Here is a 23,400-nt window from a genome sequence, read left to right as displayed (position 1 = left end):
TTATATACAGTAACAGCTATTCATCTATTACTACTGACATCCAGCCTGTATATCATGTGTGAGAGGTTGTCACAGCGACGCCCCCTGTTACTGACATCACTGAAATATAATATAATTACACTGTGATCAGACATGAGATCCACACATCTTATATACAGTAACAGCTATTCATCTATTACTACTGACTACCGGCCTGTATATCATGTGTGAGAGGTTGTCACAGCCCCGCCCCCTGTTACTGACATCACTGATATATAATATAATTACATTGTGATCAGACATGAGATCCACACATCTTATATACAGTCACAGCTATTCATCTATTACTACTGACAACCAGCCTGTATATCATGTGTGAGAGGTTGTCACAGCCCCGCCCCCTGTTACTGACATCACTGATATATAATATAATTACACTGTGATCAGACATGAGATCCACACATCTTATATACAGTAACAGCTATTCATCTATTACTACTGACAACCAGCCTGTATATCATGTGTAAGAGGTTGTCACAGCCCCGCCCCCTGTTAATGACATCAGTGATATAATATGTATTTGTAATTCTTTGGGTTTAGAAATGTTTTCAGCAGAAATATAGATGAAGGGTGTTATATAACATATAATAATGTGAGGGATATTTTATATTTCAGGGCATATGAACATTACCGTCGTTGCTGAAGCTGTAAAGAGCCGAGATCTTTGTGGGGAGCAGGAAACGGTGATCCCCAAAAAAGGCAGCAGAGATGTAGTGATCCAGTCCGTGCTGGTGCTGGTGAGTACACGGGAGGGGGATGGGTATGATATGACTGGTCTCATAGTGGAATAGTATGGAAATCTGACCCCACAGACGATAGAGACGGGGGGATCTCTGTATCCAGCAGCTATTAGGAGGCTCCTTCTCTGACTTATGTCTCTGGATGGCGGATGTGCACAGAGTCTTATAGAGAAGCCGCCACCTTGTATTGTTACTCCTAATAGGTTCTTATATCTGTGAATTACAAGTTACAGCGGCAGCCACGGTCCGGCCGTCGTGTGTTCTTGGCAGTGGCGGATTAAGTAGACCATGGGCCCTGGGCTGTTACCCAAACTTGGTCCCCCCTTCCTCACCGCCGCCCTGCCGCGCCGTAACTATTTTTAACACTACCTTTTTGGGCAAGCATTAACAGTGTTATGATTTCCCTTGTCACAGCGCGGTGTCCCTACATACTGACAGGATCACACTGTGCAGGGACACAACCTCCTGACAAGGGGAATTGTCTATCAGTCCTGGACCGCAGAAAGACTTTTTGTGAAATACAAGGATTTCCTATAATAAACATGTCAGGAAAGGTGACAGATTCTCTATAAATCTAGTGACTCACAGGTGACGACGTCTCAGATTCTAGTAGTTTTTTTCCTCTTTTCTTCTCCATCCGGTCCAGCACTCATGACGACTTCTCCCGGCGATGACTCATTTCTGCAGAATTTGCCACTTAGACGTCTCCTCACTTTTCCAACATTTCCACACCTATAAACGAAAATAAAGTTATCATGGTGCCACATAGTGTACCCCTAAATATAATAGCACCAAACACTGCGCGCCTGAATATAATAATACCACACACTGTAAAACACCACATACACACAGCCCCCTGTACATAGTGCCACACACAGCCCCTGTAGATATTACACACCCCCATAGATATCGCCATACACAGCCCCCTCTATATATCACACATCCCCCTCGTAGAGAGCGTTACACACAGCCCCCTATAGATAGTGCCATGCAGCCCCCCTGTAGAGAGCGCCACACAGCCCTCCTCCTCTTGTAAATAGCACCAAAAAGCCCCCCCTATAAAGAGCGCCACACACATACCACTGTGGATAGCACTACACAGCCCCCCTTGTATATAGTGCCACACAGCGCTCCCCCTTGTATATAGTGCCACACAGCGCTCCCCCTTGTATATAGTGTCACACAGCGCTCCCCCTTGTATATAGTGCCTCACAGCGCTCCCCCTTGTATATAGTGCCACACAGCGCTCCCCCTTGTATATAGTGCCTCACAGCGCTCCCCCTTGTATATAGTGCCTCACAGCGCTCCCCCTTGTATATAGTGCCACAAAGCGCTCCCCCTTGTATATAGTGCCACACAGCGCTCCCCCTTGTATATAGTGCCACACAGCGCTCCCCCTTGTATATAGTGCCTCACAGCGCTCCCCCTTGTATATAGTGCCTCACAGCGCTCCCCCTTGTATATAGTGCCACAAAGCGCTCCCCCTTGTATATAGTGCCACACAGCGCTCCCCCTTGTATATAGTGCCACACAGCGCTCACTCTAGTATATAGTGCCTCACAGCGCTCCCCCCTGTATATAGTGCCTCACAGCGCTCCCCCCTGTATATAGTGCCTCACAGCGCTCCCCCTTGTATATAGTGCCACACAGCACTCCCCCTTGTATATAGTGCCACACAGCGCTCACTCTAGTATATAGTGCCTCACAGCGCTCCCCCCTGTATATAGTGCCTCACAGCGCTCCCCCCTGTATATAGTACCTCACAGCTCTCCCCCTTGTATATAGTGCCTCACAGCGCTCCCCCTTGTATATAGTGCCTCAGAGCGCTCCCCCTTGTATATAGTGCCACAATGTTATGTACACATTTAAAAACTTTATATTATAATTATATATATATATATATATATATATATATATATATATATATATATATATATAGTATGTGTGTGTATCAGTGTGATTGATTGATTGATTTTATTAAAAAATATTTTTACTTTTTGAGATACAGCTGCTTTGTATCCTGTGTCCGTCAGGTCAGCAGGACTGACAGGATCAGTGACACGCAGGATCCACCTCAAATCTATCACATCTAAGATTATAATTTAGCGCAGGGCCCGTTTCACTGATCCCGTCAGTCCTGCTGACCTGACGGATACAGGATACAAAGCAGCTGTATCTCAAAAAGTGAAAATATTTTTTAATAAAACGTAATTACAAAGTTGCCCCAAACACACATTTTTATTTAAAAAAAATAATACCGAAATTTTTTCCGTAGACAATGCAGATTTCGTTTTTTTAGCGTTTTTATACACACCTTTTTTGCTATTTTAGAATTTTTATTCATAAAGTTTGAAAATAATAGTAAAAAAATAAGCTTTTTTACGTTTCAGCTATTTTTTTTTGGTAATAACACAGTTTTACCCTAAAATAGACCTTTTATTTGTAATCGTCATTGTCTACCGTAAATTTTAATATATTACATGTCTTTATTAGGGTAATTGGGTCAGCGCTAGCGTTACAACAATGATTGGCGGGGGGGGGGGACGTTTTTTTTGGGGTGGGTATTTTATGTGTATTTATTATTTAATTTTTTTTTACACTTTACTATTTTTTATTACTGTGGTCTGATCCTCAAAGGTCAAAAAAGACCTTTGGGGAACTTTATATATACTTTTTCTTTCTTTTACACCATGTTTTTCCACTGTAACTGGAGCTGCACAGCAGCCCCAGTTAGGGTATGTTCACACGGCGGGGGTCCGTAACGGCTGAAATTACGGGGATGTTTCAGCCTGAAAACATCCCCGTAATTTCAGCCGTACCGGCATGTGCAGGCGCTTGAACGCCGCGTCAAATACGGCCGTAATTAGCGCTGCTATTCATTGTAGTCAATGAATAGCGGCTCCAATTACGGCCAAAGAAGTGACAGGTCACTTCTTCTACGCGGGCGTCTATTTACGCGCCGTCATTTGACAGCGGCGCGTAAATATACGCCTCGTGTGAACAGACAAACGTCTGCCCATTGCTTTCAATGGGCAGATGTTTGTCAGCGCTATTGAGGCGCTATTTTCAGGCGTAATTCGGGGCAAAAACGCCCGATTTACGTCCGTAAATAGGCCGTGTGAACATACCCTTACAGGGGAAATCAGCCCTCTCACAGTGACGATTGTCACTAATAGGGCTGTGCTGGGTCTAGTTAGACCCAGCAGCAGTCTGCCACTAACGGCACCTGGCGATCATGTGACCAGTCACATGATCACCGGGAGGAATAGAGACAGCGCCGCTGCTGCTGTCTCTATTCCTTTACACAGCGTTCATTGAGCGCTGTGTAAAAGAGATCAGAAAGCTGCTCCTATCTTCTCCTCAGGGTCCCCGGCAGTCACTGACAGCCGGAGACCCGACATTCAGCTGCCCGATCACGCGGGCAGCAAGTTAAAACCCGAGCCGTAGAACGTCTATGGCTCGGGTTTTAAGGACCCGTCCCTGACCGCTGGCCGTAAAAATACAGCCAGCAGTCGGGAACCAGTTGGGCAGGAGGATAAGCCTGTACTGACCTCAGCGCCGGTGACCGCCCGCCCGGCTCTTCTCTTGCTGCTTTGGAGTAACAGAACAGCCGTCCGTCGCTGTTCTGTTACTCAATGGCGGCGGCCCGCACTTGTCAGGGAGGCGTGTCCTACCTATTTCCCGGCCAATTCCCTGCTCCTCCTCATCTTCGGCCGTTAGCAGCGCTAGCGCGCTGAATAGATTTAGGAGATGATGTGCGTTTCGGGCTGCCATGGGCCCCCTGGGAGCCTCGGGCCCCGGGCGGCCGCCCGAAACGCCCATATGATAATCCGCCACTGGTTATTGGGAGGTCTCTACTCGACTGTCGTGGCCCCTACAGATGTAGCATACCTCCCAACTTTCAACTATCACAAAGAGGGACAATTTTTTTCTTTTAAGCCACGCACCCGATTCAGCCCACACAGTATCATGCTCCCATAGTGCCTCCCTCACAGTATCATGCTCCCATAGTGCCTCCCTCACAGTATCATGCTCCCATAGTGCCTCCCTCACAGTATCATGCTCCCATAGTGCCTCCCACACAGTATAATACCAAATAGCTGCCACTATACAGTATAATACCCCATAGATGCACCCATACAGTATAAAGCCATCACAAATGCCCCATGCAGTATAATGCCCAAACAAATTCCGCCATACAGCATAATGCCCCCATAGCTTCGACCATACAGCGTAATGCACCCATAGTGGCTCCCATACAGTATAATGCCACCTTAACTGCCCCTAGTTCCAGTGCCCTTGTAGATAGTGACACAGTGCCCATGTAGGTAGTGCCAAAGTATATTGCTCTCTTGCTGCCACATACAGTATAATGCCCCCATACAGTAGAAGGCCAACACAAATGCCCTCATGCTATATAATGCCCAAACAAATTCCCCCATACAGCATAATTTCCCCATAGCTGCCCCATGCAGCATAATGCCCCCATAGCTGCTCCATACAGTAAAATGCCCATACCGATGCTCCCATACAGTATAATGCCCCAAAGCTGCCCCATACAGTATAATTCCCCAAAGCTGCCCCATACAGTATAAAGCCCCATATCTGCCCCATACAGCTTAAAACCGCCCTACAGCATAATGCCCCCTACCTGCACTTATACAGTATAATACCCCCAAAGCTGCCCCTAGTGCCAGTGCTCATGTAGATAGTGCCCTCTCGATAGTGCTACAGTGCCCATGTAGATAGTGCCCCTATATACTGCCACAGTTTCCATGTTGATAGTGCCACCCCCCTGTAGATAGCGCTACCCCCGCCCTGTATATAGCGCCATTGGATTCTGCTCCAGGAGGAGCCACTGACGTCAATGTCCATATATGGACAGTGACCTCCGGTTTCCTCTAGGAGCGGAATCCACGGACAGATTATCGGCAACGGGGATTCCGCTCAAGGAGTAGACACTAATTCTGAAGCGGGGAACTATCAGCTCCCTGCTTCAGAATTAGTTCAGAGCGGAGGGAACTCCTCCGCTCACTGAAGACTCCCCGGACACAGCGCTACTTTAAGCGCTGTGCTCGGGGAAGCCCTTGATGCTACTGTCCATATAAGGACAGTAACGTCAGTGGCTAATCCTTGAGCAGAATCCCCGTTGCCGACTCTGGCCGGGGATTCCGCTCATAAATGGACAGTACTGTCAAGGGCTTCCCCCGAGCACAGCGATAAAAAAAGTAGCGCACGGCGAGTGGATGAGCTCCCTCTGCTCCTCCGCTATGAACTAATTCTGAAGCAGGCAGCTGATGGTTCGCTGCTTCAGAATTAGTTTGACAGCAGGACATTCCCCATGGCCGCCCGGGACAGCGGGACACCGCCCAAAATCCGGGACTGTCCCGCTGAATCCGTGTACTGTCCCGCTGAACCCGGGACTGTCCCGCTGATTCCGGGATGGTTGGGAGGTATGGATGTGGCAGAGTTTATCTTGATATCACACAACAAAAGCCATTAAAAAAGTCAAGTTAAAGCTTCTTGCCCCTGTGTATTTAAAGTGTTAAAAGTCAAGATAAAGACGGCTACATCTGTATGACGACAGGAAGTGCATCGTTTATAAAAGTCCCGGCAATTATTTGTCCTGTGCACGATCCGCAAATTCAGGAGTGAATTTAAGGGGTTTCTCCGAAGCTGACGCTCAATATGACCGCGCTTACTATTGTCGATTTTTCAAAAATGGTTGCTGCAGCTTAACCCTTTCTCGTCGCTAATCTGCCAATTTACGTCGGGAAAGGCTTGTTTAAAAATGGCGCCATAGCCACCGGGTCTCTGTTATGTTACTCAGCGGCGATGCTTCGATCAGAGACGAGATCACAAGCATTTAACCTCTCAGATGCCAGGGTCACCACCGGCAATGAGGGTTTTCTTTACTTTCCCTTTCACTTTGGCTCAGGGAGTCGGCGTGTTCTAGGGATCCTTCTGAACGCTCCTAGACCTGCTGTAGGACCATTGCTATTGAGCTCTGCCTGTGGCAATGCACAATTAGTCTATGGCATAAACCATCTAATGATCGCAGGTTCAAGCCCCCGAGGGGAGCTAAAAATAGTCATAAAAAATGTTTTTAAAAGTATTTAAAAAAATATAAAAATTCAAATCACCCCCTTTTCCTAGATCACATATAAAAATAAACATAAACACAATAGTTATCCCCGCATCCGAATGCCCGAACTAGAAAAATATTTACCCAATACGGTGAATGCGGTAGCTGGAAAAAATATCAAAATGGCCGAATCGCAGTTCTTTGGCACTTCAACCCCCCAAAAATATTTCTTAAAAAATGATCAAAATTCCCAACATTGCCCAAAATGGAATTAATAAAAACGACATCTTTACCCGTACAAAAATTCGCCTTACGCAGCTCTGTACACAGAAATATAAAAAAGATATGGGGGTCACAATATGGCGATGCAAATAATTTTTGTTTCTTTCAACCTTTTAAAAAAAAATTTAAAGGTACTAAAACATAACGAAAACAATATAAATTTGGTATCACCGTGATCGTAGTGACCCACAGAATAAAGGTAACGCATCACTTTCACCGTACAGTGACCACCGTAAAATAGAAACCCATAAGAAAATGGCGGAACTGCTGTTTCTTTCCAATTCCACCCTATTCTGAATTTTTTTCCATCCATTCCAAAAAATACCATTAGAATTCACGGCTTGTCCCATAAAAAATTAAGCCCTCACATGACGGGGTCAACGAAAAAATAAGAGTTGTAACTTTTTGAAGTTGGGGAGGAAAAAACGAAAATGAGTCCGGTCCTGAAAGGGTTAATAGAGTAATGATGAGTGGACTGCGGCTGCTGGAACTTCTGTTCTGTGGACTATTTTATACTTTTAGATCGGAGTCACGTATATTCATTGCTATTGTTCATATCTAGAGACACTAGATGAATATCATCGCTATTCACTGACATGAAGCATTAAAGGCAATTATTCTTTCTTTTTCTTTTTTTTCAGCCTGAGGGGACTTTAGTGGAGCAGACGCACAACTCCATGCTGATCTGTGACGGTAATTCTCAGAAAATCTTTACATAACCATTAAAGCTCTCTTCTAGCTAAAATAAACTTCCCTGTGCTCCTTACGCCTCCTGGGCAGTCACTGGGTGCTGTCTCTTCCTCCTGGCAGTCACTGGGTGCTGTCTCTTCCTCCTGGGCAGTCACTGGGTGCTGTCTCTTCCTCCTGGGCAGTCACTGGGTGCTGTCTCTCTCTCCTGGGCAGTCATTGGGTGCTGTCTCTTCCTCCTGGGCAGTTACTGGGCGCTGTCTCTTTCTCCTGGGCAGTAACTGGGCGCTGTCTCTTCCTCCTGGGCAGTCACTGGGCGCAGTCTCTTCCTCCTGGGCAGTCGTTGTGTGAAGTATCTTCCCCCTGTGTGGTCAGTGGGTGCTGCCTCTTCCTCCTGTGCCAGGAAGTAGCTGTCTGATACTCACCATTGTTTGCCATATTATCTCACATGGAGCTGATCAACCAGAGGCTCCTCTTCCTTCTCTAAGTTCTTCCTGGCAGTCAATCACAGTGACTCTTCCTTAGCCATCCTTCTCCTCGATCTACAGTGACCCATCCACCTCATTGTGTAGAGACATATTGGTTTGAACCTCTCGCTGTAGGGTGTGAATCATGTTCTGGTGTCAGTTACTAAATGTCTAGAAGGTTAATGGTGACTTCATGGAGGAAGTAGCTAACTTCTTTCCCAATTTGAATTTCAATAAAAATAATCCTAGCTGCAGTCCGGGACATAACTGCATTGAGAAAAGGGAACACATGGGGCTTCTACCAAACAAATGGTGCAGTTTTATTGTCCACTCACACTCATTGCTTTTCATGGGATATTACACGAGCTGTAATTAGAGTAAAAGAGCCGTCATAAGATCCATCAACAGACATGACAGAGAATGCTGTATTTTACGCGTGCTGATAAAGCTAAAAAAAATCTGCTCTAATCAATAATACTTAAGATCAACCCAAGACGAGAATGTGAGACCCACGATGTTTATTATCAGTTGTCTGGTCCGTCATACATTGAACCTGATGATCCGTACTAAGATCCATACTGTTCATCTGTTTAGTATATTGTTCACTGACCCCAATGTTACACCCACAATGTTCATCATCAGTCGTCCAATCTATAGTCCATTGACCCCAATGTTACACCCACAAATGTTCATCATCAGTCGTCCAATCTATAGTCCATTGACCCCAATGTTACACCCACAAATGTTCATCATCAGTCGTCCAATATATAGTCCATTGACCCCAATGTTACACCCACAATGTTCATCAGCAGTCGTCCAATCTATAGTCCATTGACCCCAATGTTACACCCACAAATGTTCATCATCAGTCGTCCAATCTATAGTCCATTGACCCCAATGTTACACCCACAATGTTCATCATCAGTCGTCCAATCTATAGTCCATTGACCCCAATGTTACACCCACAATGTTCATCATCAGTCGTCCAATCTATAGTCCATTGACCCCAATGTTACACCCACAATGTTCAGCATCAGTTCTCAATTACATCTGAACCAACCAGAAGGGTGACCTGAGAACTGGAGACACTCACCTAACAATTCAGTGTATTTTTGCAGGTAATTCTGTATCAGAGAAGGTGAAGTTTGAGCTGCCATCGTCATATGTTCCAGGGTCGGAGAAAGTCTTCATCAGTGTTTGTGGTAAGTACAGAATAATAGTAAAAAACTATATCAAATTAAAGGGAAGCTCTGCATTGTACTATCGTTTACTGTTGAAAGGGTCTCGACAATGACTCGATCACAGGGTCTCCTAATGCTGAGACCCCCAGTGATCAGCTGTAATCTGAGAACAAACCTGATAGGAAGTGTTTAATCTCCCTGCAGCGCCTCCACAGGGGAAATTAAGCATTACACAGTCCATAGAGAGAGAGAGAGGTTAGTATATGAGAGTCCAGAATGGGAGATTCCCCCTTTATGAACTAATAAGTCATATATATATATATATATATATTTTAGTATCTGGATCTGTTTCTAGGTTATTCTCCCCTGGACTGAGGTAAAATATATAAATATCCAGAGATCCATCTGCTTTATCTTCGTCTTTTCCCTGAACTAGGGGACATCATGGGAAACTCCTTGAGTAACATCGGTGGTCTCCTGACCATGTCGCATGGCTGTGGTGAGCAGAACATGATTCGTTTTGCTCCAAATGTCTACATCCTCCAGTACTTGAAGATCTCGGATCAGCTGACCCCTACTGTCCTAGCGAAAGGCAAAGATATGCTGGAGAAGGGTGAGTGCACAGTCCTGTTATATGAAGTCTATGAATTGTCTTTCAGCTTTATCTGAACTTTTCGGAGAAAACTCTGTTTTATGGCTGTCACATACGAAATCCGACAGAGAAGCCTCCGTATGCCTCCATATGAAATCAGAGGCACACGGGTACAGACTCCTCTATGGGGGCCCTATAATGGCTGTGTACAAAGCGTAACATGGCTGTGTGCATGAGGTAGTTATTACACTTCTACATATTTGGTCACTGCTCCGTATCTTATAGGACACACCCGACAGCTCATGTATAAGCGCTCAGATGGGTCGTACAGCGCCTTCGGCAATAGTGATGTAGAGGGCAGCACATGGTGAGTATCGTCCAACCCATCCTCCATTTTTGTTTCCAGGACCTCAAAGAAAAATAAATGACCAACATATTCTTGATAGGGAATCTGCTCCAGTGATGGGGTCACCCTTGTGACGTTACCCTCCCCCAGTCATGTGACATAATCACATGACTACATTGTCCATCTGCTCCGAAGCTGTAGACAAATGGACAGTTGCACTTAACGCATCAGGGCCCAAAGAATTGGCTATTATGTGATTGGGTCACATGACTGAATGGTTGACATCGCGAGGACGACGCGCTGCCCCGGCTGTATTGCTCATATATTTCCACCTATAAATCTTATGCCTCCGAAAATTTCCTAAATAAAGAATATTGGGAAGTTTCTCATTAAGTTTCTTATTATTTTATGCAGAATTTCAAGCTTCTTAGCATGAAAAACCGCCAGTTTTTACTTTTACGTGAATTATCAGATCTAAGATTCCTCATATGGGAGCGAGTGCGTCGGTGGATGGGAAAGCATTAAAGGGTTTTTCCAACTGGATATCGATCCTTTTCTAACACTAAAACCACCTTGGCGATCAGTTGCTATCACTAGGAAAGGACTGGTGCCGCGCCAAGTCCGCCACTGCATTGGCTACTCCTCCTTAGCGGCTGTCCGTTCTGGCTAACTCCCCTGTGCCGTCTGTATGCCCTAATAGGACAGGGGTGGTCTTGATGGGAGAACCCCTTTAACGGGTTTATACTTCATTCAACTGCCACTGTCTTCCAGAAGGTAACGATGAGGAGCAACTACTCCGAAGCAGTTCTGTCTACAGTTGGGCATCTCTGATTTGGCTGATAGCCGTCATGTTTCAAGACTCTATAAGGGGTTGGACTTTGACTTACAGGGTGGTCGCCTATAGGTGGCACTAGAGAGACAGTTTTCTTCCTACTGAGCACAGTCCTCATCCTACCCAGATGTTTCCCAAATTCTACCAAAAATTCCACTATATATTAAGGGGGTTGTATTTCTACCCAATGAGAGCGGATTCCCCGCCTTACCATTGCCAGGTCCAGCCATCAATTAAGTAGTATCTGTGTATGAGAATTCAAGTTACAGAAACCTTTGAGTGACAGACAATAGAGGTCTCCATTACTATCCTATACTTTAATCCATTGGCGGCCACCACTCTAATGATGACCAGAACTGTCCCAGGCCCATTGTCGGGATCAGTAATGGGGGACCTCCATCCATTAGACTTTTATGAAATGTTCGAGAGTCATAAAAGTGATTTATATTTTTGAGGAAGGAAATGCATATTGGAGTTTTATCAGTTGCAGATGGACCTCAGAATATAGAGGATCCATAACATCAAAGTCACATGTAGGTTGAGAACCTGGACATGACTTTCCTTTTCCATCCTCACTACAATGTCTTCACACAAAGGAGGAGAGGAGATTACCTGGAGTTCATGTTGCTCTTCTCTCCTCTGAGGGTTTATAAGGAAGGCATCTGGGCAATAGGACCTCCTGTCCCAAGATGAGGGTTGTTATGGAGTAAATAAGGACCAAGTAGGGGGACACTATCCTAATTGTTGTTCTATGACCTCATCTCTTCTATACCCTTGTGTCTGTACATGTTACATCTCCAGGCTCACAGCTTTTGTTATGAAGAGCTTCAGCCAGGCCAGAGATATGACCTTCATCGATGAGGAAGTTATAAAGCACGGCATGGACTGGCTGAAGGCGCAACAGAAGTCCAATGGTTGCTTCAAGACCACAGGTCGGGTGTTACACAACGGCATGAAGGTAAATTAAGGAATCGAGGGTCCATTTAAGTCACAGAGCATATAATGTCACCAAATACAACGTCACAGCATGTCCACCTCCATGTCACAGCATGTCCACCTCCATGTCACAGCATGTCCACCTCCACGTCACAGCATGTCTACCTCCACGTCACAGCATGTCCACCTCCACGTCACAGCATGTCAACCTCCACGTCACAGCATGTCCACCTCCACGTCACAGCATGTCCACCTCCACGTCACAGCATGTCCACCTCCACGTCACAGCATGTCCACCTCCACGTCACAGCATGTCCACCTCCACGTCACAGCATGTCTACCTCCACGTCACACCATGTCTACCTCCACGTCACACCATGTCTACCTCCACGTCACACCATGTCTACCTCCACGTCACACCATGTCTACCTCCACGTCACACCATGTCCACCTCCACGTAACACCATGTCCACCTCCACGTAACACCATGTCCACCTCCACGTCACACCATGTCCGCCTCCACGTCACAGCATGTCCGCCTCCACGTCACAGCATGTCCGCCTCCACGTCACAGCATGTCCGCCTCCACGTCACAGCATGTCCACCTCCACGTCACAGCATGTCCACCTCCACGTCACAGCATGTCCACCTCCACGTCACAGCATGTCCACCTCCACGTCACAGCATGTCCACCTCCACGTCACAGCATGTCCACCTCAATGTCACAGCATGTCCACCTCCACGTCACAGCATGTCAACCTCCACGTCACAGCATGTCCACCTCCACGTCACAGCATGTCCACCTCCACGTCACAGCATGTCCACCTCCACGTCACAGCATGTCCACCTCCACGTCACAGCATGTCCACCTCCACGTCACAGCATGTCTACCTCCACGTCACACCATGTCTACCTCCACGTCACACCATGTCTACCTCCACGTCACACCATGTCTACCTCCACGTCACACCATGTCTACCTCCACGTCACACCATGTCCACCTCCACGTCACACCATGTCCACCTCCACGTCACACCATGTCCACCTCCACGTCACACCATGTCCGCCTCCACGTCACAGCATGTCCGCCTCCACGTCACAGCATGTCCGCCTCCACGTCACAGCATGTCCACCTCCACGTCACAGCATGTCCACCTCCACGTCACAGCATGTCCACCTCCACGTCACAGCATGTCCACCTCCACGTCACAGCATGTCCACCTCCACGTCACAGCATGTCCACCTCAATGTCACAGCATGTCCACCTCCACGTCACAGCATGTCCACCTCGTCACAGCATTTCTGTCCTCCTCCACGTCACAGCATTTCTGTCCTCCTCCACGTCACAACATGTCCACCTCCACGTCACAGCATGTCCACCTCGTCACAGCATGTCCGTCCACCTCAACGTCACAACATGCCCACCTCCACATCACAGCATGTCCACCTCCAAGTCACAGCATGTCCACTTCCACGTCACAGCATGTCCACCTCCACGTCACAGCATGTCCACCTCCACGTCACAGCATGTCCACCTCCACGTCGCAGCATGTCCACCTCAACGTCACAGCATGTCCACCTCCACGTCGCAGCATGTCCACCTACACATCGCAGCATGTCCACCTCCACATCACAGCATGTCCACCTCAATGTCAGAGCATGTCCACCTCCACGTCCCCACGTGTCCACCTCCATGTCACAGCATGTCCACCTCAACGTCACGGCATGTCCACCTCGTCACAGCATGTCCACCTCGTCACAGCATGTCCACCTCAATGTCAGAGCATGTCCACCTCCACGTCACAGCATGTCCACCTCAACGTCACAGCATGTCCAACTCCACGTCACAGCATGTCCACCTCCACGTCACAGCATGTCCACCTCAATGTCACAGCATGTCCACCTCCACGTCACAGCATGTCCACCTCGTCACAGCATTTCTGTCCTCCTCCACGTCACAGCATTTCTGTCCTCCTCCACGTCACAGCATGTCCACCTCCACGTCACAGCATGTCCACCTCGTCACAGCATGTCCGTCCACCTCAACGTCACAACATGCCCACCTCCACATCACAGCATGTCCACCTCCAAGTCACAGCATGTCCACTTCCACGTCACAGCATGTCCACCTCCACGTCACAGCATGTCCACCTCCACGTCACAGCATGTCCACCTCCACGTCGCAGCATGTCCACCTCAACGTCACAGCATGTCCACCTCCACGTCGCAGCATGTCCACCTACACATCGCAGCATGTCCACCTCCACATCACAGCATGTCCACCTCAATGTCAGAGCATGTCCACCTCCACGTCCCCACGTGTCCACCTCCATGTCACAGCATGTCCACCTCAACGTCACGGCATGTCCACCTCGTCACAGCATGTCCACCTCGTCACAGCATGTCCACCTCAATGTCAGAGCATGTCCACCTCCACGTCACAGCATGTCCACCTCAACGTCACAGCATGTCCAACTCGTCACATTGCAGGAAGTAGAATTATACACGTTAAAATGTCCATTATATCTGTTCATCCATTTTGGGGCATTGTCCCCCTTTATAAGTATGCGTAGTACCCTCTATCTCACGGTATATAGCAATCCTATTCAATCAGTTCAGTCATTTTCTATACAAAGTATGTAGTAAAAATACAAAAAGTAAAATCATTATATAAAACCGGAATTTGGCGACTATTACAACCGATTTATGTTACGTTTGTTTACATTTTCTAGGATATTTTTTTTAATGGTTCTAAATGTCACCTGGTCAATATAGCTGCAGCTTTTATGATATAACTACTCCTTCATTGGTTTCCTTCAGGGCGGTGTGGATGATGAGAATTCTCTATCTTCATACGTTGTAGCCGGCTTATTGGAGTCCGGCACACAGTCCAGTGTAAGTTTAAAATCACGGATCTTACAATTCTACATTTGAATGAATGATTTGATGGATTTCCCACTTCAGTCCCCTCGGGTATATAAGTTCTCCCCATATAATATAATATCACAATGTCTTATTGTATAAGGCAAAGTTCACATTGGGCCACAAATAATCTGCTGAACTGTACTGCAAAACTCTGCACACCCCAAAAACAATGTTATTTCCCCCTTAGCCAATGTAACTGAGGTCCAAAAATGTCCAAACAGCTGTTTGTTCTCTGCTATAGGATCCTATTGTGGAGAAAGCCCTGCATTGTATTAGGATGGAGAGTCTGGATAATGCCAGCCTCTACAAACTGGCACTGAAGGCTTATGCATTCACACTGGCCAAGGATTCCCAAAACAGAGAAACTGCCATGCAGAAGTTGTACCAACAAGCCACCAAATCAGGTAAATATCAAATTATCTGCATCTGATCTAAAGCCTTCTACTCTAATATCTACAATGGTGATCATATCTGCAATGACACAAGAGGTAATAGTGAGTGCAGCACTGGAGTATAATACAGGATATAACTCAGGATCAGTACAGGATAAGTAATGTGATGTATGTACACAGTGACTCCACCAGCAGAATAGTGAGTGCAGCTCTGGAGTATAATGCAGGATATAACTCCGGATCAGTACAGGATAAGTAATGTAATGTATGTACACAGTGACTCCACCAGCAGAATAGTGAGTGCAGCTCTGGAGTATAATACAGGATGTAACTCAGGATCAGTACAGGATAAGTAATATAATGTATGTACACAGTGACTCCACCAGCAGAATAGTGAGTGCAGCTCTGGAGTATAATACAGGATGTAACTCAGGATCAGTACAGGATAAGTAATGTAATGTATGTACACAGTGACTCCACCAGCAGAATAGTGAGTGCAGCTCTGGAGTATAATACAGGATGTAACTCAGGATCAGTACAGGATAAGTAATGTATGTACACAGTGACTCCACCAGCAGAATAGTGAGTGCAGCTCTGGAGTATAATACAGGATGTAACTCAGGATCAGTACAGGATAAGTAATGTAATGTATGTACACAGTGACTCCACCAGCAGAATAGTGAGTGCAGCTCTGGAGTATAATACAGGATGTAACTCGGGATCAGTACAGGATAAGTAATGTAATGTATGTACACAGTGACTCCACCAGCAGAATAGTGAGTGCAGCTCTGGAGTATAATACAGGATGTAACTCAGGATCAGTACAGGATAAGTAATGTAATGTATGTACACAGTGACTCCACCAGCAGAATAGTGAGTGCAGCTGTGGAGTATAATACAGGCTGTAACTCAGGATCAATACAGAATAAGTAATGTATGTACACAGTGACTCCACCAGCAGAATAGTGAGTGCAGCTCTGGAGTATAATACAGGATATAACTCCGGATCAGTACAGGATAAGTAATGTAATGTATGTACACAGTGACTCCACCAGCACAATAGTGAGTGCAGCTCTGGAGTATAATACAGGATGTAACTCAGGATCAGTACAGGATAAGTAATGTAATGTATGTACACAGTGACTCCACCAGCAGAATAGTGAGTGCAGCTCTGGAGTATAATACAGGATATAACTCAGGATCAGTACAGGATAAGTAATGTAATGTATGTACACAGTGACTCCACCAGCAGAATAGTGAGTGCAGCTCTGGAGTATAATACAGGATATAACTCAGGATCAGTATAGGATAAGTAATGTAATGTATGTACACAGTGACTCCACCAGCAGAATAGTGAGTGCAGCTCTGGAGTATAATACAGGATGTAACTCAGGATCAGTACAGGATAAGTAATGTCATGTATGTACACAGTGACTCCACCAGCAGAATAGTGAGTGCAGCTCTGGAGTATAATACAGGATCTAACTCAAGATCAGTACAGGATAAGTAATGTAATGTATGTACACAGTGACTCCACCAGCAGAATAGTGAGTGCAGCTCTGGAGTATAATACAGGATATAACTCAGGATCAGTATAGGATAAGTAATGTAATGTATGTACACAGTGACTCCACCAGCAGAATAGTGAGTGCAGCTCTGGAGTATAATACAGGATGTAACTCAGGATCAGTACAGGATAAGTAATGTAATGTATGTACACAGTGACTCCACCAGCAGAATAGTGAGTGCAGCTCTGGGGTATAATACAGGATGTAACTCAGGATCAGTACAGGATAAGTAATGTATGTACACAGTGACTCCACCAGCAGAATAGTGAGTGCAGCTCTGGAGTATAATACAGGATCTAACTCAAGATCAGTACAGGATAAGTAATGTAATGTATGTACACAGTGACTCCACCAGCAGAATAGTGAGTGCAGCTCTGGAGTATAATACAGGATGTAACTCGGGATCAGTACAGGATAAGTAATGTAATGTATGTACACAGTGACTCCACCAGCAGAATAGTGAGTGCAGCTCTGGAGTATAATACAGGATGTAACTCAGGATCAGTACAGGATAAGTAATGTAATGTATGTACACAGTGACTCCACCAGCAGAATAGTGAGTGCAGCTGTGGAGTATAATACAGGCTGTAACTCAGGATCAATACAGAATAAGTAATGTATGTACACAGTGACTCCACCAGCAGAATAGTGAGTGCAGCTCTGGAGTATAATACAGGATATAACTCCGGATCAGTACAGGATAAGTAATGTAATGTATGTACACAGTGACTCCACCAGCACAATAGTGAGTGCAGCTCTGGAGTATAATACAGGATGTAACTCAGGATCAGTACAGGATAAGTAATGTAATGTATGTACACAGTGACTCCACCAGCAGAATAGTGAGTGCAGCTCTGGAGTATAATACAGGATATAACTCAGGATCAGTACAGGATAAGTAATGTAATGTATGTACACAGTGACTCCACCAGCAGAATAGTGAGTGCAGCTCTGGAGTATAATACAGGATATAACTCAGGATCAGTATAGGATAAGTAATGTAATGTATGTACACAGTGACTCCACCAGCAGAATAGTGAGTGCAGCTCTGGAGTATAATACAGGATGTAACTCAGGATCAGTACAGGATAAGTAATGTCATGTATGTACACAGTGACTCCACCAGCAGAATAGTGAGTGCAGCTCTGGAGTATAATACAGGATCTAACTCAAGATCAGTACAGGATAAGTAATGTAATGTATGTACACAGTGACTCCACCAGCAGAATAGTGAGTGCAGCTCTGGAGTATAATACAGGATATAACTCAGGATCAGTATAGGATAAGTAATGTAATGTATGTACACAGTGACTCCACCAGCAGAATAGTGAGTGCAGCTCTGGAGTATAATACAGGATGTAACTCAGGATCAGTACAGGATAAGTAATGTAATGTATGTACACAGTGACTCCACCAGCAGAATAGTGAGTGCAGCTCTGGGGTATAATACAGGATGTAACTCAGGATCAGTACAGGATAAGTAATGTATGTACACAGTGACTCCACCAGCAGAATAGTGAGTGCAGCTCTGGTGTATAATACAGGATATAACTCGGGATCAGTACAGGATAAGTAATGTAATGTATGTGCACAGTGACTCCATCAGCAGAATAGTGAGTGCAGCTCTGGAGTATAATACAGGATGTAACTCGGGATCAGTACAGGATAAGTAATGTAATGTATGTACACAGTGACTCCACCAGCAGAATAGTGAGTGCAGCTCTGGGGTATAATACAGGATGTAACTCAGGATCAGTACAGGATAAGTAACGTATGTACACAGTGACTCCACCAGCAGACTAGTGAGTGCAGCTCTGGAATATAAAGTAATGTAATGATAGTATACAGCGACTCTGCAGTTTATGGCAATTATATCTTTATATAAACTGTAGTAATTGCTTTCCCAAAGTTTAGTTCTTATCATTTATCTGTAATATTCTCTGTAGATTTCTCTTTTTTTTCCCGGCTTCCTTGTGGTATTCTACATACAGTGACTTCTTGACTTGTAACCCCTTTGATTTGTAATCTGGGTCCTTTCAGTCCATGTTGTCTATCTGCTATACATGAGATTACGTCTCCATTGACGTGTTTTAGGCTTGGGAAGAAGCTTTCAATTTTGTCGACATAAATTGCAGTAAATCTCTCGGTTCTATTTATTATGTTTCCTTCATCTATTTAACCTTTTTTATTTTCTAGATCGACATTGGTCAATAAAACAAGTAATGACAATCGCCAAATCCTGGTCATTTGGTGCAGGGCGACAAATGAAGTTACTTTTTGTATAAAATGTATCCATATGAATATTTAAGTCTAAGGCTATGTTCACATGGAGGAATGCGTATTCCGCTGCAAAATTTTACCTCCCATTCATTTCAATTGGAGGCGGATGCTTCTTTTTGCCGCTAGCTGATTTTTTTCGTCCTGCCTGACATTCGGGCGGATTCCACCCAAACCTCCCATTGAAGTGCATGGGAGTAGGAATCTTCCTCCTGACGGCAGCAATAATTCTACGGTGGATTTTGCGGCTGGACCAGGCAAGTTAAATCCACCATCTGAAAATAGCCTTAAAGTAAAGTACTGACAATTTACTTTGCAGATGGTTTAATGTACTGGACCGATAAGACCAAATCCCCTTCCGAATCGTATTGGTCAAAGCCAAACTCCGTGGATGTGGAGATGACGGCCTATGTCCTTTTGAGCTTGGCATCTAGCGAAAAGCCAACTATGAAAGAACTTGGAGATATGGCGGTAATCGTACGCTGGTTATGTAAACAACAGAATGCGAATGGCGGCTTCAGCTCCACACAGGTCTGTAGCAGTGAATCTCATGTATGAAACTAATATTCCAATACCCAAACAAATTGTGAGAAAGGGAAGACCAAAGCTGAGATTTGGACCTTGGCACTTTCTGTTTGGGCTTTAGCAGCCTGTTCTCTATTGAGTTTCTACAACGTCCTCTCCGCCAAAACAACCATAGCATTTTTTTTGCATTCTACATCTTGCAAATTCTCAATTATTTTCATGTCAAATTAAGTTCATACAGACATAATTACTGCAAATAAAATAGTAAAACTAATGAGTGATGCATGAAAGATCTTAAACTTCTGAGGACCATTGTCCTCAAGGACGAACATGTTTACTAAGATCATCAATCACAAGTGTCGATCCAGGTCAATGACTTTGTAAGATCTTTCTAAGCCTCTGGCATGAAGTAGGGAACTGTTTCCTAAACTTTGGATTAAACCTCATCTCTAGAAGTATTGGAGCAGGTTCCTGGTTCAATGTCAATGCAGCTGCACTTCGTTTCGACCATGAATGTGTTGTGCATGTTGCCTGTGCCATCAGTCCATTACACTCATCATGTTGACATAAGGAGTCCATAGATATGAAGATTCTTGTTAATGGAAATCTCCTCATTGGCTGAAATACTCATCATGCCTTAATTACAATAATATTATACCCCAAGGTCAATAATGGAGACAGAATATAAGTATAACGATACTCCACATGTATTTCACATTGTTTCCTGCACACCTTGTGTTTGAGCAGTTTTCTTGTCTTTTATCCTCAGGACACAGTTGTGGCACTTCAAGCTATGGCAAAGTTTGCAAGTCTTACTTCCACTCAAGCAGCAGAATTGACAGTAGACGTGACCACAGTGAATGGCTTCCACCGTCGCTTCCAAATAGACAACAGCAACCGCCTACTCCTGCAGAAGGAACCACTGCCGGAAATCCCGGGGGAGTACACAGTGACCGTATCTGGAACAGGAACCGTAATTATGCAGGTATAGACAAAGGTTATATAAAAAATAACTGGTTCATGAATAAGCGCTGGAGGTCAGGGGTGTAAATAACGAGAAGGATATTATTATGTCTATCATTATGGTGTAGATGGAGATCAGGGTATAACTATGTCTATCATTATGGTGTAGATGGTGATCAGGATATAACTATGTCTATCATTATGGTGTAGATGGTGATCAGGATATAACTATGTCTATCATTATGGTGTAGATGGTGATCAGGGTATAACTATGTCTATCATTATGGTGTAGATGGAGATCAGGATATAACTATGTCTATCATTATGGTGTAGATGGTGATCAGGGTATAACTATGTCTATCATTATGGTGTAGATAGAGATCAGGGTATAACTATGTCTATCATTATGGTGTAGATGGTGATCAGGATATAACTATGTCTATCATTATGGTGTAGATGGTGATCAGGATATAACTATGTCTATCATTATGGTGTAGATGGTGATCAGGGTATAACTATGTCTATCATTATGATGTAGATGGAGATCAGGATATAACTATGTCTATCATTATGGTGTAGATGGTGATCAGGATATAACTATATCTATCATTATGGTGTAGATGAAGATCAGTGTATAACTATGTCTATCATTATGGTGTAGATAGAGATCAGGGTATAACTATGTCTATCATTATGGTGTAGATGGTGATCATGGTATAACTATGTCTATCATTATGGTGTAGATGGAGATCAGGGTATAACTATGTCTATCATTATGGTGTAGATGGAGATCAGGGTATAACTATGTCTATCATTATGGTGTAGATGGTGATCAGGATATAACTATATCTATCATTATGGTGTAGATGAAGATCAGGGTATAACTATGTCTATCATTATGGTGTAGATAGAGATCAGGGTATAACTATGTCTATCATTATGGTGTAGATGGTGATCATGGTATAACTATGTCTATCATTATGGTGTAGATGGAGATCAGGGTATAACTATGTCTATCATTATGGTGTAGATGGAGATCAGGGTATAACTATGTCTATCATTATGGTGTAGATGGAGATCAGGATATAACTATGTCTATCATTATGGTGTAGATGGTGATCAGGGTATAACTATGTCTGTCATTATGGTGTAGATGGAGATCAGGGTATAACTATGTCTATCATTATGGTGTAGATGGAGATCAGGGTATAACTATGTCTATCATTATGGTGTAGATGGTGATCAGGATATAACTATGTCTATCATTATGGTGTAGATGGTGATCAGGATATAACTATGTCTATCATTATGGTGTAGATGGTGATCAGGGTATAACTATGTCTATCATTATGGTGTAGATGGAGATCAGGATATAACTATGTCTATCATTATGGTGTAGATGGTGATCAGGGTATAACTATGTCTATCATTATGGTGTAGATAGAGATCAGGGTATAACTATGTCTATCATTATGGTGTAGATGGTGATCAGGATATAACTATGTCTATCATTATGGTGTAGATGGTGATCAGGATATAACTATGTCTATCATTATGGTGTAGATGGTGATCAGGGTATAACTATGTCTATCATTATGATGTAGATGGAGATCAGGATATAACTATGTCTATCATTATGGTGTAGATGGTGATCAGGATATAACTATATCTATCATTATGGTGTAGATGAAGATCAGTGTATAACTATGTCTATCATTATGGTGTAGATAGAGATCAGGGTATAACTATGTCTATCATTATGGTGTAGATGGTGATCATGGTATAACTATGTCTATCATTATGGTGTAGATGGAGATCAGGGTATAACTATGTCTATCATTATGGTGTAGATGGAGATCAGGGTATAACTATGTCTATCATTATGGTGTAGATGGTGATCAGGATATAACTATATCTATCATTATGGTGTAGATGAAGATCAGGGTATAACTATGTCTATCATTATGGTGTAGATAGAGATCAGGGTATAACTATGTCTATCATTATGGTGTAGATGGTGATCATGGTATAACTATGTCTATCATTATGGTGTAGATGGAGATCAGGGTATAACTATGTCTATCATTATGGTGTAGATGGAGATCAGGGTATAACTATGTCTATCATTATGGTGTAGATGGAGATCAGGATATAACTATGTCTATCATTATGGTGTAGATGGTGATCAGGGTATAACTATGTCTGTCATTATGGTGTAGATGGAGATCAGGGTATAACTATGTCTATCATTATGGTGTAGATGGAGATCAGGGTATAACTATGTCTATCATTATGGTGTAGATGGAGATCAGGATATAACTATGTCTATCATTATGGTGTAGATGGAGATCAGGGTATAACTATGTCTATCATTATGGTGTAGATGGAGATCAGGATATAACTATATCTGTCATTATGGTGTAGATGGAGATCAGGGTATAACTATGGCTATCATTATGGTGTAGATGGAGATCAGGATATAACTATGTCTATCATTATGGTGTAGATGGAGATCAGGATATAACTATGTCTATCATTATGGTGTAGATGGAGATCAGGGTAT

The 23,400-nt window shown here is 44.1% G+C and overlaps 1 protein-coding gene across 1 annotated transcript in view; it reads left to right on the top strand.

Annotated features, from left to right (window-relative positions):
- Nucleotides 1-23,400, top strand: part of LOC142663898 (alpha-2-macroglobulin-like protein 1) — a 140,545-nt gene that overhangs the window by 88,291 nt on the left and 28,854 nt on the right. Inside the window, exons 9-18 of the mRNA XM_075842737.1 lie at nucleotides 655-776; nucleotides 7,788-7,839; nucleotides 9,419-9,502; nucleotides 9,918-10,094; nucleotides 10,359-10,440; nucleotides 12,053-12,209; nucleotides 15,008-15,082; nucleotides 15,354-15,516; nucleotides 19,669-19,880; nucleotides 20,644-20,859. Coding sequence (XP_075698852.1) covers nucleotides 655-776; nucleotides 7,788-7,839; nucleotides 9,419-9,502; nucleotides 9,918-10,094; nucleotides 10,359-10,440; nucleotides 12,053-12,209; nucleotides 15,008-15,082; nucleotides 15,354-15,516; nucleotides 19,669-19,880; nucleotides 20,644-20,859 — 1,340 coding nt within the window. The remainder of the gene's footprint in view (nucleotides 1-654; nucleotides 777-7,787; nucleotides 7,840-9,418; nucleotides 9,503-9,917; nucleotides 10,095-10,358; nucleotides 10,441-12,052; nucleotides 12,210-15,007; nucleotides 15,083-15,353; nucleotides 15,517-19,668; nucleotides 19,881-20,643; nucleotides 20,860-23,400) is intronic.

The sequence above is a fragment of the Rhinoderma darwinii genome, chromosome 11 (assembly GCF_050947455.1).
Source record: "Rhinoderma darwinii isolate aRhiDar2 chromosome 11, aRhiDar2.hap1, whole genome shotgun sequence".
NCBI classification, from domain to species: Eukaryota; Metazoa; Chordata; class Amphibia; order Anura; family Rhinodermatidae; genus Rhinoderma; species Rhinoderma darwinii.
The sequence above is the reverse complement of the archived record's forward strand: the minus strand, read 5'-3'. Positions and strand labels throughout refer to the sequence as shown.